General features: G+C 46.7%; 1 protein-coding gene across 50 annotated transcripts in view; it reads left to right on the top strand.

The window, feature by feature from the left end:
• LOC142912498 (uncharacterized) overlaps positions 1 to 15701 on the top strand; it is a 147124-nt gene that overhangs the window by 106625 nt on the left and 24798 nt on the right. For 48 of the 50 annotated variants that reach the window (XM_076060702.1, XM_076060748.1, XM_076060742.1 and 45 more), the window contains 4 exons: positions 10637 to 10675; positions 11051 to 11183; positions 14630 to 14752; positions 15067 to 15136. In XM_076060702.1, the coding sequence (XP_075916817.1) occupies positions 10637 to 10675; positions 11051 to 11183; positions 14630 to 14752; positions 15067 to 15136 (365 nt within the window). The remainder of the gene's footprint in view (positions 1 to 10636; positions 10676 to 11050; positions 11184 to 14629; positions 14753 to 15066; positions 15137 to 15701) is intronic. The other 2 variants (XM_076060661.1, XM_076060663.1) reach the window with 2 other exon arrangements.

Here is a 15701-nt window from a genome sequence, read left to right as displayed (position 1 = left end):
GTCCTTTAACCTTCGGTCAGTGACCCTTCACGTGGCCTGGCACAAGTTCTGTGGTGACGTCACCATCCTTAGTGGCAAATGATGACTGTGGTTGTTTTCTACACTGTACACGGGTTGCCTAAATAACGCTGAGACATTATTTACATGCAGTGCATAGCTGTGTGTGGTATTGCTTCTGTTTCCTGCCTGCATTCATATTTCTGTTGCAAAAGGTGTCCTCGTCATTGCAGAGTTGAGCTGCCTACCGCCATGTCGTCTTTGTTATGAAATTTGACATGGCTAAGAAATATACTGCGGCTACTGAAGCACACTAGTTTTCATCATTGTACAAAGACACGTAAGCTTTTTTATCATTGTGTAATGACATGATGACACCTGCTGGCTGGGAAAGGGAAGCATGGGTACGGGCACTGCTAAGACAACATTCAATCTGAAAGAGAGAGGTATCTGGGGAAAAGGTAATAGGCGGGTTTGCCGAGATTCTCCGGGAACCTGCCCCAAGGTTCCACGATAGGGCGTGGCCGGAGGCGGATCCTAGCCGCGCTTGGGGAGATATATATAAGCATGGGCTGACCGGGGCTCGGGGTTCGTTTGTGGATTCTTTGGTCTGGACTGCGTCGCTGCTCGCTGTCATCTCTCTCCATCGTTTGGCCACATGGAAGATCTCTTTATCAATTCATTATGTTATTCTCATTCTACGTGACTTTACCGAAAGAACCAAAGAAGATGAATCATTGCAGTCACGAAAGCTTTAAATCGAAATGGAAGATCTCCTGCAGGGTTTCCATCGCCATCCTCGTCACGCTGGTTGCACGCCATCAACCAGCGTACCCTCTACACGAAATGTCACAAGTCGCTCATTACATTGGAGTCAGAAGTGGTTGGAAAAAAAAGAACTGTTAGAAAGCGAAGAAAACAGTATATCCAAACATCAGAAGAAACGGAACCCAGACCTGTTGCGTCTTCCGATTACAATGTAAATGTGACCCCAGACCTGCCGACCCTGGGAACCGTGGTCCCGGTTATTGAATCCACGGCGGTGGAATTGGCTGCGGTGATTCCAGACGCAGCATCTCCGCACCAGCAGCCTGAAGACGGCTGGAGGAAGGTGTCAGAGCAGCTGGACCTGTTGCGGGCGGTTGTCGTGCAGCTGGTATCGCTCGTTACGGAGACTACGGTGGCAGGGCGCTCAGCGCTGATATTGCCCGGGAGGAACGACCAGGAGTCTGGTGGGAGCATCCGCAAGCGTGACGGCCGCCATTACACGTGGCGAGGAGGATGCGCAGCCGGATGCCGCCATTTCGGGTGGCGTCCAGCCTTTCCTGCCTCTAGAAAAGATATGCTTCAAGGTGCTTATGCTGAGATGGCGGACGTGTATGAGCCTCCTTCCGACACGCGCAGGAAATTCCTTCAGCGTAGGCGAGGTGAGGCCGAGACGCCTCTCGCCTACCGCAGCGCGCTATTGGCGTTGGTGGGAGCAGCTTACCCCGGGGTGAATCCGGAGGCCCTTGACTCACTTGGGACTGGCTACAGGAATTGGTGTGGTCTTACCTGTGTGGGACGAAGACATACAGACATCCCGGTGGGCCGCCAGGTGTCTTCATTCCCACGAAAATCTTCAGCGATGGGCTCAAATGGTGTCGTGGACAGGGGATCCCGGCCGAGACGTGGAGCCGAAGGGGTGGTCGCCACAAAGTCGTGGTGATTTTGCCTGATGATGCCACTTTTAGAAGAGGACGTCACTGCTGCACTCCCGGAGTGGAACCGAAGAAGAGGGGACACTACACGGCGTCAGTGGAGCTATAGATAGCGTCAGTAGGAAGATTGGGTGGCGCGGAGGCCATCACTTACCTGCTTTCGCTGCGGTCAACCGGGGCACTTCGCGTGAGGATGCCAGAACCGTCCTCGGACACCGACTACGGCTCCGGCGCCCGCCCGCTGCTCCTCCATCCACTCAAACTCACCCCCAACAGGCGAGTCGAGACACATCAGACACCCGGCCCATTTTGCAATCTCAGACATCTAATGATTCAGGGTTCATCCGCACTCAGCATGACACACACATTGACACCGGGCAACGAAATCCGGTTACGCATGGGTGGCCTAGCTCGGGGACACAGTGGAGGAAATTGGCGCATCGGGTGATCGTGGCGGCTGCGGGTTCCTCGGCGGTATCTGGCTCTATTCAGGGTATTGAGGTATGTGTCTTGGTGGACACGGGAGCCTCCGCCACCATTATTTGTGTTATTTTTAAATTGTTGATTTCTGCTCGACAAGTGCGACTTGTTGTTAATGCTTGTGTCGCGGCGAACGGTGGGAGCATGGGCATCATTGGACAGGTGGACGCCTGCATTGAAATTGGCGAGGTCGCTGTGGTCAGGCCCATACTAATCTCAAAATCGTTGGCAGTACCCTGCCTTTTGGGTACCGATTTTCTAAAAAATATGCTTGTTAAAATCTTGGTTGATCAGGGTTGTGTGGAAATGCCATCGGATCGCAAATTGTTTTTTTTTTGCCGTCTTCGCATGTGCTTACGGCAGCGTGTGTCATCGTCCAAGCTCTTGTTAAAGACTGAGTGGAGATCCCGCCGGGCTCACAGATGCTTGTACCATTACACTATCACAAAGAGTTGATAAATGTTGATCCGACGGCTGGAGTCCTTCTGATTCCGTCGAATACGCGACTCACGGATTGGCGCTAGTTGGCGCACAGACGGTCCTTCGCCCCGACCAAGCTTCGTTCTTACAAGTGCTTAACGTGGGTCCGGGTACAGTTGCGCTTCAGGCGATGATGCCGTTGCGTCGGGAGGTGTGGTTGGTGCAGTAGAGCAAACTGGATTTTTGAACAGGATGTGGGCAGAAGCAAAGTGTCGGGAGAATTCGCATTTGTCTTCGGAGCAGCGAAGTGATTTGCGATCGCTCCTGTGCGAGTTCTCTGACGTGTTCAGCAAATGTGAATTTGATATTGGTTGTACCTTCCTGTTGCAACATTGTATCGACACAGGGGAGGCCTGGCCCTATTCGTCAGAACTCGTACCGATTGAGTCCAATAGAAAAGGAACATATGTTACGGGCGGTCGACGACATGTTGGCCGCTGATATTATTTCGCCATCTACTGGCCCCCGTCGTGCTTGTTAAGAAAAGGACAGCAGTCTTAGGTTTTGTGTTGACTTCCATAAGTTGAACAAGGTTTCCGTGGCCAATGCATACCCGCTTCCGCGCATGGACGACTCTCTGGATGCCTTGTCCGGTGCGCGTTTTTTTCCTACTCTCGACTTGTCATCAGGGTTTTGGCAGCTTCCCCTTGATGAGTCGTTGAAGCCAAAAAACGCATTTTGCACACTCCAAGGACTCTTCCAATTTAATTGCCTTCCAATGGGCTTAAATTCGGCTCTGGCCACCTTTCAGCAACTCATGGAACTCGTCTTGACTGGCCTGCAGTGGTACTCTTGTCTCATTTATTTGGACGATGTCATTGTGTTCAGCTGCACTTTTCATTAACATCTCCAGTGTGGCTGCGATCTATTTTCACTAGGATGCTGTTGTATATGCCGAGTCATGAAAATTTTATAAAAAATAATGCTAATTAAATGAAAAGCGAAAAATACGTAATTATCCGAATTTATGATAATTTATGCAATTGTGTGTATAAATTATGCTTATTATAAAGGTGTAATTGTATTAAGTTATGCCAATGCATGTGATTATGCTAATGCATGCCGTTATGATAATTAGGCTCTGCCTCGTTGTCGAGGGTCGTATTATCAATCGGGATAATACAATGAATTGTATGAAGTTATACAAGTGTGATGTAAGTCTGCTAATTTAAGCTTGGCTTCGTTGTCTAGGGTTGTATTATCAATTGGTATAATACAATTATTCTCGCTTTGACATTTACTGATTATGTCTTAGTGTGTTTATGTCAGGTCTCCAAATTCAAATCTCATCGCAGGATATAGTTCCTATAATTAAGATTATTATGCATGAACTTAGGAAGGCACCACTGTGTTTAGCAACTTAAATTTCTAAACAAAAACATAACACTCTAATATGCGAACTCTTATGCTTGGAACTGTCAACACAGTACTCCTGGAGATGTTCTCCTCATTGATCCATACATTTAACCCTCAATGATGACGTTTGTTAACTGGGTAACAGAACAATCGATTAATTCCTCAGAGTAACGCGAGCATATACGGCGATAGGAAAAGGTCCTTAAAATGAATATAACAATATTCATACAAACAGTAATGAAGGAACCTGTTCCTAAAGCAAGAGTAGTTATCAATTAATTCATTGGCAAGATTTTGCAATTAACGAAAACGAATTACAAATACTTATAACAATCGTATTCATGTAACTCGACGGGCAGCAATGCTTTTCACGATCAGTTGATATTTGACACACTTTATCATTGGTCTTCTAATTATTAGTCAGGGTATGTGTGCTTGTGGATATGGTGGTTTGTCTCCTTGATCAATTATTCGCGTCAAGCAGATGCCAGGCAATGCGTTGTAATGTGTGAGTGTGTGCGTATCATACGAACAGTTTGGCTCTCCCTCTTTATCACGGGCGGCCGCAGTTTCTGTCCCCTGCTGGTTGGAAGAGTCGGCACGACGCTCGCCGTCGATGCGCGATGATCCCGTCATCAGATAGCGCCCACAGCTTGTCCGCTGGCAGCTGACACCCTTGCTTGGTGACGCTGGTGACGTTGCTGCGTGCTCTCTCCTGCTCCGTGCTCTCTGGTGGTGCCGATTGCGCGTGCAGCTGGTTCTCTGCGATGCTGGCTTGGTCGATGCTTGGCGCTTTCCGCCCTTTCTCGAGGTTGATTGCTTGACGCTGCTCGCCAGTTCAACTCGAGCTACAGCTGCACGTGGGAGCTGGTACCCACTATAAAAGTAGAATAAAACTTTCAGCGATACTCTGTCGGTCCATGCCGAACTCGGCACAGAGCATCACCTCGCCCCTCTTCTCTGCGATGCACCACACGCATTGTTGATCTCGAGGCCATGCCCCGGAGATTGCCCGTCGCAGAACTCTTCTGTAGCTGGCGATTGTCTTCTGTAGCTGATGGTTATCTTCTGTAGCTGGTCATCTTCTGTCGCTGGTCGCAGTCTCCTGTAGCTGATGGTTGAAGCCTTCTTTAGCTGATGGTTGTGTCTCTGTTTTTACGTGAAATTCTCTCATCTCGGCTCGCCTTCTCACAAAGGACCGGAACTTCCTTTGATTTCGCTCTCAGCCTGTGGGAACAGTTCTTTGTCCGGCCTGTGTGTGTGTTCTAATTTAATTGAGTAATATAAGTTGTTTCCTCAAGGCCTGGCTCCTTCCTTCGCAGTCGGGTGTTACATTTGTCTCTCTCAATGAGGGTCGCAGTCTCTCTCGTTGTGGTCTTATTGCTACCACATGCTTCTGGAAGACAAAGGCGGCTGGGAGGCTTTCTCTATGGAATAAATTTGATCTTGGTCATGTGATTGACCTATTTCGCCTCATCTCTTCTGGATGACCCTCAGTTTAATACTTCATAATTATTATTTGGTTTATGTTTCCCAAGATTCGTTATTTAGCATTGTTATTAACCACGTATGTTCCTAGGGTTTTATTAACTTTCGTTCCCCCGTCTGTATCCAGGGATCTGTGCTGTTATTCTCGAGTTATATTTTGATGTCCTAAGGTTAGAGGTATAACTAAGTTTCAGTTAAGTTTCTTGACTGCTGGAATTCACATTCCTTGTTTTTTTGGTAAAGTCACTTAGATAGCAGGATATAATAGAAATTAAGGTGAATAACATTAGTATTAAAATAATATGAGAGGTAATAACCCACTAATGTAGATTGTAGCCTGGTTTTTAATCGGAGTGAGTGTGTTGGCAGTCTATAATGTCCACTTATTCGTGTCGCTAAGTTTTTGGACTTTTCCGTTTAACTAAAATAACCAAAAAACTTGTCTGTCCAGTTTTCGCCGCCCGGGAAGCTGATGACGCCTGTTCGCAACCCCCCCCCCCCTCTTTTATTTTGGGTTTTTATGATCTTTTATGGTTTATCTCTGGCTGCCTGGTTCCGAGTGTGAAGGGCAGCTTCTGTGAGGGGAGAGTTTCGCATCACCCCTTTTTGTCCCACGCGACACCGCGATTGATTATTAAACAAAAAATGGCAGGATTAATCTTAATCTCAATTTTGGAAAAAGGCCTATATATACAACAATGCGATCAGTCAATTTGAAATTTAAACTGGTGAAATGTCATTTGCTACAAAATTCTGTGCGCTATTTGGGTCACATTTTTAGTGCTGAAGTTAAAGCCACGGATCCATAGAAAATGACTTGTGTTCGCGATTGGCCGACCACCAAATCCATGGGTGATGTGCCTAGTTTCGTCGGGATTGCGTCGTATTACCGCAGGTTCGTACTGCAATTTGCCACGGTCGGCTAAAACCAGAGGTTCCGATGTGGATATCCCAATTTCTCCCTGCCATTTATCCTGAGACAGACGCTAGTCATACGGGCATAGGCGCCGTCCTGTCCCAGGTTAAGAACAGAATTGAGAAAGTGGTCGCGTACGGCAGCCGCGTCCTGTCCCCCGCAGAACACCATGGTCTATTTCATTCAAAAGTACAGGCCTTACCTCTACGGCAGGGAATTCATTGTTCGCACAGATCACGCGGCCCTTCAGTACTCTTTGAAGGTTGAACAACCTTCTGGCCAACTTTCGCGTTGGCTCAAAATTTTACAGGAATTCTCGTTCTGTGTGATATATCAGAAGGGTTTCGATTTAAAGCTTTCGTGACTGCAGTAATTCATATTCTTAGTTCTTTTGGTAAAGTCACGTTGAAGGGAAACAACAAAATAATAAAATATATATAAAACAATAAAAAGTCTCACGACGTTTCGACCATAACACAAACGGTCGTCTTCTTCGCAAACCGACACACCTGAAGACGACCGTTTGTGTTATGGTCGAAACGTCGTGAGAATTTTTATTGTTTTATATATATTTATTATTTTGTTGTTTCCCTTCAACGTGACTTTACCGAAAGAACTAAGAATATATCAGAAGGGTGTTCAGCATTGCAGCATAGACGCCTTGTCCTGGTTGCCTCAATTGTCTAGTTGTCCATGTTCGTCGGGTGTGGGCCGTTGTAAACCCTCAATGACACGGAGCCCACTGGGGCGGTTGCACCTGATGATAGCGTTTTGTACCTTACACGCTCTGAATGGGTTCACGAGCAGTCAGAAGATGATTCCCTTAGGGTCTTGCGGCGTCGCGCGGAATTGGAACAAAAAAACTCCTGCGCGTGTTGATGTGCTGCAATTGGTTCTTCATGATGACCAATTGATGTGGAGGGAAGATATATTGGACCGTTGTCGTGCTGTCGTCCCCACTGCTCTTCGAGGTGAATTGATTCGTGTGGTGCACGAGGATAAATTATTACATCTCGGTGTTCGAAAGACCTTACTGACACTGCAGCGTGATTATTATTGGCCTGATATGACCAGCGTTGTGTACCAATTGGTCCAAGGGTGTACAGAAAGTGCGTGTAGGGAACCGCCGCAGAGAAAGTTTCAGCCTCCGCTGCAATCCATTTCGGTTTCACGGATCAACAAATTGGTGGTGCTCGATATCCTTTGGCCTTTCCCTCCCACTCCAAGAGGGAATACATTTCTCTTAGTGGGGATTGAGTATTTCTCCTGATTGCCTATGGCTTGACCGCTGCCTAACCAGTCGGTGACATTTTTGTACGGTTACGTAATGGACAAAGGGGCCCCTGAACAGCTGCTCACTGACCAGGGGCGCAATTTCTCGTCAAAACTGTTGCGCGAGGTTTGCAACGCTTTTGGCACTAAGAAAATTATAACGTCGCCATTCCATTCCCAGACATATGGGATGGTGCAGTGCCTGAATTGAACTCTGACCTTCATGCTTTGTCAGGCCGTTGACGCGGCGCAAACGGGTTGGGATTTGCATGTTCCGAGTGTACTAGCCGCATATAGGATGGCCCCTCATGCTTCCACGGGATTTTCACCGTTCTTTGAAGGGAAAATGTGCCTCCTGTGGTCGCTCAATTGGGTTCGTCACTGGATAAGGGGAAATCCAAGTTGCCTGAGCACGTGAAAATTACCCTGGAACTCATTTCAACAGTTCGGGAAGCGGCCAAAGTTAACGCCGCCAAAGCACAGGCGACCAATTAGCGCAATGTGGGGAAACGGGATCACGTACTACCGTGGTCCATTGGTGACAGGGCATGGTTGCATTGCCCGCAGGTACCGGTAGGTACGTCCCCTAAGCTACATAAGCCCTGGCAAGGTTCTGTGGAAGTGGTCGAGGTCAAACGGCCACAGTGTGTGCGTGTACGGGTGGGCCGTCGCCGTTGGTTTGTCCATCCGTCCCGGTTGAAGCCGTTTGTTGCTCCGTGGGTTGCCTCTCCATCTCCAAAAATTGGTCTGCCCGTGTCTAGCCGGGGATAGTGCGGGCGGAGGGCATGCGTCAGAAGGATTGTGTCGTGCTGCCTACAGCGCCGAAACCTGTGACCGTGGACGGACTTCGAAACCTCGCCGGAAGTGAGGAGGTGCCTGCTGCCGCCAAACCTGCTGCACCTGTGTCGTCGATGTTGCAACCCACTTCTCCGAGGGTTCCGGTTGTGTGCACACCGCCCGAGCAGGAAAGGAAGACCATTCCCGTCGACGGACCGGCGTCGCGAACTCGGTCTAAAAGCTTGCGATTCCGTTTTAATTATTCTGGGTATTGCTCAAGAATGGGGGAGGGGATTGTGGTTGGTTGTTGAGTTGTATTCTCTTCCCTCTGTCTTGTTCCCTTTGCACAGTTCTTTTTCTCTCCTTGTTCCCTCCTCATTAGGTGTTTTAATTGTTCAAGCAGATTGTTCCGCCTTCTAAGAAAATACCGGAATCCTGCTTTGTTAACTCTTTTATTGTCATACTTTAACCTGCGCATGGGTGCACTTACCTGTATATCTTTAGTATTAGCCGGGACGGCTATCTTTTTATTTATTACGGGGGGGTGGGAGGGGGGTGGTGTAATGACCTGCTGGCTGAGAAAGGGAAGCACGGGTATAGGCACCGCTAAGACAACATCCAATCTGAAAGGGAGAGGTATCTGGGGCAAAGGTAATAGGCAGGGTTGGCCGAGAAGCTCCGGGAACCTACTCGAAGGTTCCACGATAGGGCGTGGCCGGAGGCGGAGCCTAGACGCGCCTGGGGAGATGTAAGTGCGGGCGGACCGGGCTCGGGGTTCGTGTGTGGATTCTTGGGTCTGGACTGCGTTGCTGCTCGCCGTCATCTCTCTCCGTCCGCCACGTGGAAGATCTGCGGGGTTTGCATTGCCATTCTCGTCACTCCGTAAACCAGCAGCGTAGCCAATTGAGAGGAGTGGGACCACGCCGAGTGATCGGCTGTATGTAGCTCGTAGAGACGATAATATCTAAGTGTTGTACTCAGAGTAAGACAGATAAGGTTGACCTGTGTTATGCCCGTGTGAGAAATAAAAGTAGTACCCTCTACACGACGTGTCGTGGAAGTCGCTCATTACAATTGTGTGCTATTTGCTATTAAGATATGGCTTAGAAACATCAATTACGACGAATATAGAATAAAACCAAAAGTGTGCAAACAAAGTTTGAGAGATGCATAATTCAGACTACACTGAGAGATAGAGGAACACGTGGAATTGAGAACACAATGGTGAAATATGTTGAAACATCGTTTGTGCTGGAGCCTCTCATAGCGTGCTTCACACTGGACATGTCATCGGTTAACAAGACAGATGCATTCTTGAAAATCTTGGTCGAAGGTGAAATCCCATAAGAAATAATGTCAATAGAGTGGGTTGCGTACCAAGCCCCCAACTCGATCAACAAATACATTTTTAATCGTTTATTAGGACTATATTTTGGTTAGCGCTTTTAATTGTTGCCTTTTTGCATATCTTTTATGCATGAATAACATTTTAAAAGGAAATAAATAATGAAGGTAACCTAAAGTAGAGAATGCTGTAGTCTGCGCCTATGATCTGTGATGGGTGGAGTGGAGAGAAAGAGAAAACTTAAGAACAGAAAACGGATAAGTACAGAAGATGTGTATTTCATCGATTCCATTTCTTTTCATTTTAACAAATTCTAACACTTTTGTCCACGAATAACACATTCAGAATGTTCAAGTTTTTTACCTGTAATTATGAATTAAACATTTTTATTAGGTAAATAAAGAAAAATATCGGAACAATCGCCAACAAAATGATGAACGAATTTTTGCCACTAGAAGAATCACCACCATGCTTTTCACCCTTTCCACGCATTATGAATGCACTTTTTAGAATAGCAACACAAATGCAAAGGTATAGAATTGCGAGATAGAACGTGCATACATCTGAGCTAGCACGAGGTGGAACAAAGACCGTATGAGTGGCTCGCTGCTGCTTCTGCTCGTGACGCTCGTTTTGTACTGTACATAGGAACGTGGCGGAAAATTTGGCTTCCACTAAAATCGTGTTAAGTGGAGAGCGTTAATGGGGCTCTGTCCCTACTTTATAAATCGCGTTTGAAAACAGATTTGTTCAAAACGAAGTCGTGTTAAGCGGGGACTACCTGTATGTGTGTGAACAGTAATGGTTACGGATTGTTTTTGATAGGGAGCCCATTCCACCGATGTCTCCAAAACCAAAATTCCTGTAAGTAACCCACACCGCATCTCCTCTTACACGTTATAAAGGACAGCCCCAGTGGCAGCTTACCCTGTGCACAATAAGGTGACTCAGCTTCTGGCCTGAAAGTGGTCATTGTTCTACCAATAGGGGTGGTGGTTGCTTTGTAATCCTTTGATGTAACTCGTATGGATTTTTTCGAATTTGGCAAATATCAACCGTGACATGAAACAATTACCAGCACTTTTCAAACAACATTAGGGGATCTTTAACATCCACTTGAAGTACACGGCAGGTATTTTAAGTATAACACACCCACAGTAATAACCAGCCCGTGTGTGCTGTCTGTGTTTAAACAGCAGCGGCATGAGCCACTGTCCTGAACCTAACCCATCCCTCTAGGCACAATTGCACCACGTTCGTGATGTCATGGGCGCTGTCCATCCTGTGCCTGTGGGGTCGGTCACGGGGACCCTGGCTCCTGGGGCTGCCTAGGGGGTCTCTTGGTCGTTCTCCTCCTCTGAAGATGCTACAGGTAGGTTCCCACACCTCCCTCTCTTCAGCATATTCGAATGGCCACTTCTGACACCATTGTAATGTGGCATTCAGAGATGCTGTCTTGCTTAAGTTATATATTTAATATATATTACAGTCCACGGGATTCAATGACGTTATCAGGTTGACACAGGTTGACTACATACAACTGGGTAACTATGTAGCTGTTACACGACGTTCACTATATAGCTGACTGACTATATGAGCCATCAATGTAGCCACGGCGAAGATGTATAACGTCTTTCCCAACTTTCCAAGACGATGGGGGCGATCCACCCCGATTACAGCGACGACGGTCCGGACCCCCTAATCCTCACAGCAGCCAGGAGCCCCCCTCCGCGCTGCCTTTTATTTTCCCTCGGCTCTGCCACGCCCCTTTCCCGAACTCTTTCCTTTGCCTCACTATAACACCCCGGGGGTTCCATCTCTTCCCCCGCGTTGACTCCTCACCCAGTTACCTCACTTGACCCTGCCTGTCCTTATCGCTGCAATCATTATTTACGGCCACTAGGCCCCGTACTGTCCTTACACAAGTCCACTCAGTTCTACATCTTCCTGTACATCAGTCCATACATTCTGCAGCCCATGCCGTGCCCGTTTAACCCCCTCTCTCCAGCCAAACAGAAACTGCTTGGGGGCATGTGATCATTTGGTATGCGGGCGACATGACCCAGTCAATGCAGCCTTGCCTGCAGGAGGAGCTCACTGATGATGGGGACTGTTTTCAGATCTTTCAAGGATTTATGGGCTAGCAAAGGAGGTCCCATGATGATTTATGAGCTCCTCACAAAATCCAGCCTGGTTAAACCAAGGATGGATCGTAGGCAGGCCAGCCTGAATGTTTCAACATGGGACAAATGTTATTTTAAAAAGCTGAATGTTTCACAAGTATAGAGACGAGAGGGCATACATGTGGATGAGAAGGCCCAGAGATTCGTGTTGAGTGACAGACCAGATAGCTTCCACACAGCATTACGTAGCTGATGAAAAGGTGCCGCTAAACGTATTCCCAATATGACCTCCACTGCAAACCAGAGCTGGTTATAAGGATGCTACCCAGATACTGAGACTTCCCCGTTCTCTCCACAACTGCCCCATCATGAGGAGTTGAGGGGGTGGAGAATTTGATATGATCCACCAACCCTGGCTGCCTCTACAGTACTGTATTACAGTTGTGCATAGCCACCATTACCTGACTAACACATATCTATGTCAAATCACTATGACGTATAGACAAACAAACTAAACATTTTTTTTCCAGGTTTCCCCCTCACTGATGAACCCGAGCTAAACCGGTTCTGAATACAGGAGGTGTTAATATGTTCAAATACCAAATATATACCTATTACGAGGCATCAAATGTTGATGTCTATTCATTTTATAATCTATTCTTATTTTCCCCGCAAATATTTTTTTAGTTTGGTGTTTCCTTTGAAACTGTACCTGTGTAATTAACCAGCGTGTATTGTAAATAGTATTTGTATGAGTTTTTTATGTGGTGTTTATTTTTCTAAATCCACGTGTTTGAGTTTGTACATGTGCATATGTGTATGAATGATGCAGTACGTAGAATGATACAATACACCCCCGCGTACCCTCATCTCACTTCTTTGTCTCGCCATTTCACTGTGCATGTGCGTCTTGCCAAACATGCCATACTTTATCGTTACATTATTTCCTGTGGGAAAATATATTTTTGCTTAATGCGTTTTTGTTTAACGCGCATCTACTACTAGCGCTTTAAACGAGGACTCAATGTACAGTTGATCATAGATTATTCGAGTGTGATTATCTGGCTGCTTCCAACATTATCAGGTTATCCTCTCAGCGGCTTTCGGATAACCATCGAAAAAAGATGGTCACTGCATCGTGCACTTTCAGATGGGCTTCTGTGGCCATCTGGAACTCCCTTCCGATATTTGGAACTGAAGCTATGAACTTTTAAATCTAGATTGAAAACTCATTTCTTATTAACTGTTTTTTTTTTGTTTAGTTTGTTTTCCTTCCCTCGGACCTCCGATTAGCATGGTTGGCTATGTACAGTGCCAATGACGTTCAATATATATCCATAATGTGTGGTTGATGCTCATTCTGATGTGCATTTTCTGTTACCCATGTGTGGGCTTTCAATGTCAAATAACTTTTAGTGCCTCAAGACCTAAGGTGCAAATAACTCTAAGGTAATCGGGGTTAGGACAAGTTTTACCTTACGCAATTTTAGAAAGTGATTACCTTAGAGAGTAATGCAAAAAATGTGTCAGGAAAGATATTAGGCATGGTTGGGACCTCCTTTAACTCTGCCATTACTAATGCGGCTACATATACTCATTTAAAATAACATAAAATTATTAACACGTTTCACATTATTATAATACTGATTTACATAGACCACGGAGCCACGATGACGTATAGAACTCACATTTTCGGCAATGTCCTCACTCACCGACGGTCGGTAATCCCTGTGTCACTCTTCTGTCACTACTACTAAGGTGACCGCTCCCGTGAACTTCAATCACTGATACATTCCAATAACTTACAAGCAGTAAGTTGCCTGACTGCTGCTGCCACTAAATGTAGAGTTAAATTCATGCAGGTGTCCACCTCTTCAACCGTGAAGTTCACTCTTCTCCTTGGAACTGCAACCACTCCATAACATCTGACACAAACCTGCAATCACTCTTGCAACTCATTGGTTGAAATCACCCTTGCAGCTGATTAGCTGCGCACTTGCAGCTGATCCGCTAGTGCAGTGGGAGTCACGACAATCTCTAGCAACCACTGCCTCACGCCCATTGTTTGCGATCTCAGATGTTGCGTGTACGGAATACGTGTAAAACGCATTGTGGGTGAATGACCGGAGTTCGTATAACAAAACAACAAAACATTAACCTCTGCACTATCAAATAAAAGAGCGCATTTCTTCTCGCATGTCTTTGTTTTGCATTGAAATTCCCAACAGGGTGGTGTAGGATAAATTTGACTGGCAGAACTAAAAGGGATAATGGTTGAATAGAACAAGAATATGGGATTTAAAATGAAAAACATCAAGTACTGTATATCCCACCAAACATGCATGCTTATTACCTCCAAAATCCACAATCCCTCTACTGTGTGTGGAGCCATGGGCTGCCTCTCACTTTATGTTCACGAAAATAACGTGCACTTCTGGTTCTTATTTTTATAACCGGATTGGTGTACAGTTCAGTTGAAAACAAAACTACGGCTGTTTTCAGAAGAAATATTTCTGCACATTGCTTTGTGTTAATTTTTTTCTCTTACAATTTAATAATTTGGCGGGACCCTGGGGTCCCGCAAAAATCAGGTTAATAATTATTATTTTTCAGTCCGCCCACTCGTGATCCCGCAAGGACACCGGACGGACCCCGCCAGGGCTGCTGTTCATTCTTGCGCGCGGCCCCTGTTCAGCAGGTGGCGATCAACACAATGGGCGCCACCCCACCGGCAAAACACAAGCCCGGGTGTCCACCGCAGTCGCGCGCGGCGACAACGCCCTCCGGTCAGCCGTCGATCCTCAGCTTCTTTGCCAAGGCGAGCCCGCCCCCGCAGTGAATTTAACGTGTTTATGTAATTTTTCAACTTTTTACGAAACTTAGTGCCCCGAGTAGCTCTCGACGAGGCCAATCGATTGACACTAGTTTTGTTGTCGGTAAGGCAAGACTCGTGTCGCTACGCAGTTTTTCCCACCCCGGGGCAGTGATGGGACCCCGGGTTCCCGCCAATTGCTTCAATTAAGCAAAAATTAGGTGTTCTAATGTTGCACGATTTATATGTTTATTCATGCCTGTTGTATTATAGAAAATGCCCCCATGTGGTGATAATGGTAATATTGTCTGTGTTTGCAGGGTTCTTTCATGGATGTTTTCAACTCTCTTTCCAAGACAATATTGATCTTGACGTGCTTCTTCTTCAGTGGTAACTGTACCCGTGATGCCATTACACAATCACAGTAATTTTGTCCACTTGGCAATCAACTCTGGTTGTTTCCACCTTAATGATCCCCAATCGTCAGCTTACATTAAATTATTATGATTCTGACCACGCTGAAATATTCCCAGCCGATTCCCACCTGCTTCACTATCAGCGGATGTCCGTGCCAATCTAGCTGGCTCTTGCATGGTTAGTAGTGTATTGAGTCCAACTGAGTCGCAGATGTTGTCTTGGGAGCAACACTATTTGTTACATCAACTCAGCACACAACATAACGTAACCTACACTCGGGTGTTGAATGCCTATCTAACCACGCTATGGCAGAACTAGACACGGTCCCGCTATCCCGGTCCGGACCACGAGCTGGGTCCCGGACCTCGTGGCTAGAGGCTTCTTCAACCCGACGTGGATCTTCACTCACCAACAGTCAAGAACCCCGAGCCCCACACGGGGCCCCCGTTTTATCGACCCAGGCTGGGGCTGGCTCCGCCTCTCGCCCCGCTCACCTTCTAGATCTCTCGAGCTCTTTCCCGAAGGCTCCCGAGAGCTC

The sequence above is a fragment of the Petromyzon marinus genome, chromosome 5 (genome assembly GCF_048934315.1).
Source record: "Petromyzon marinus isolate PM22_M1 ecotype Great Lakes invasive population chromosome 5, UKy_Petmar_22M1.pri1.0, whole genome shotgun sequence".
Classification (NCBI taxonomy): domain Eukaryota; kingdom Metazoa; phylum Chordata; class Hyperoartia; order Petromyzontiformes; family Petromyzontidae; genus Petromyzon; species Petromyzon marinus.
Note: the sequence above shows the minus strand (reverse complement) of the source record. Positions and strands in the feature narration are given on the sequence as shown.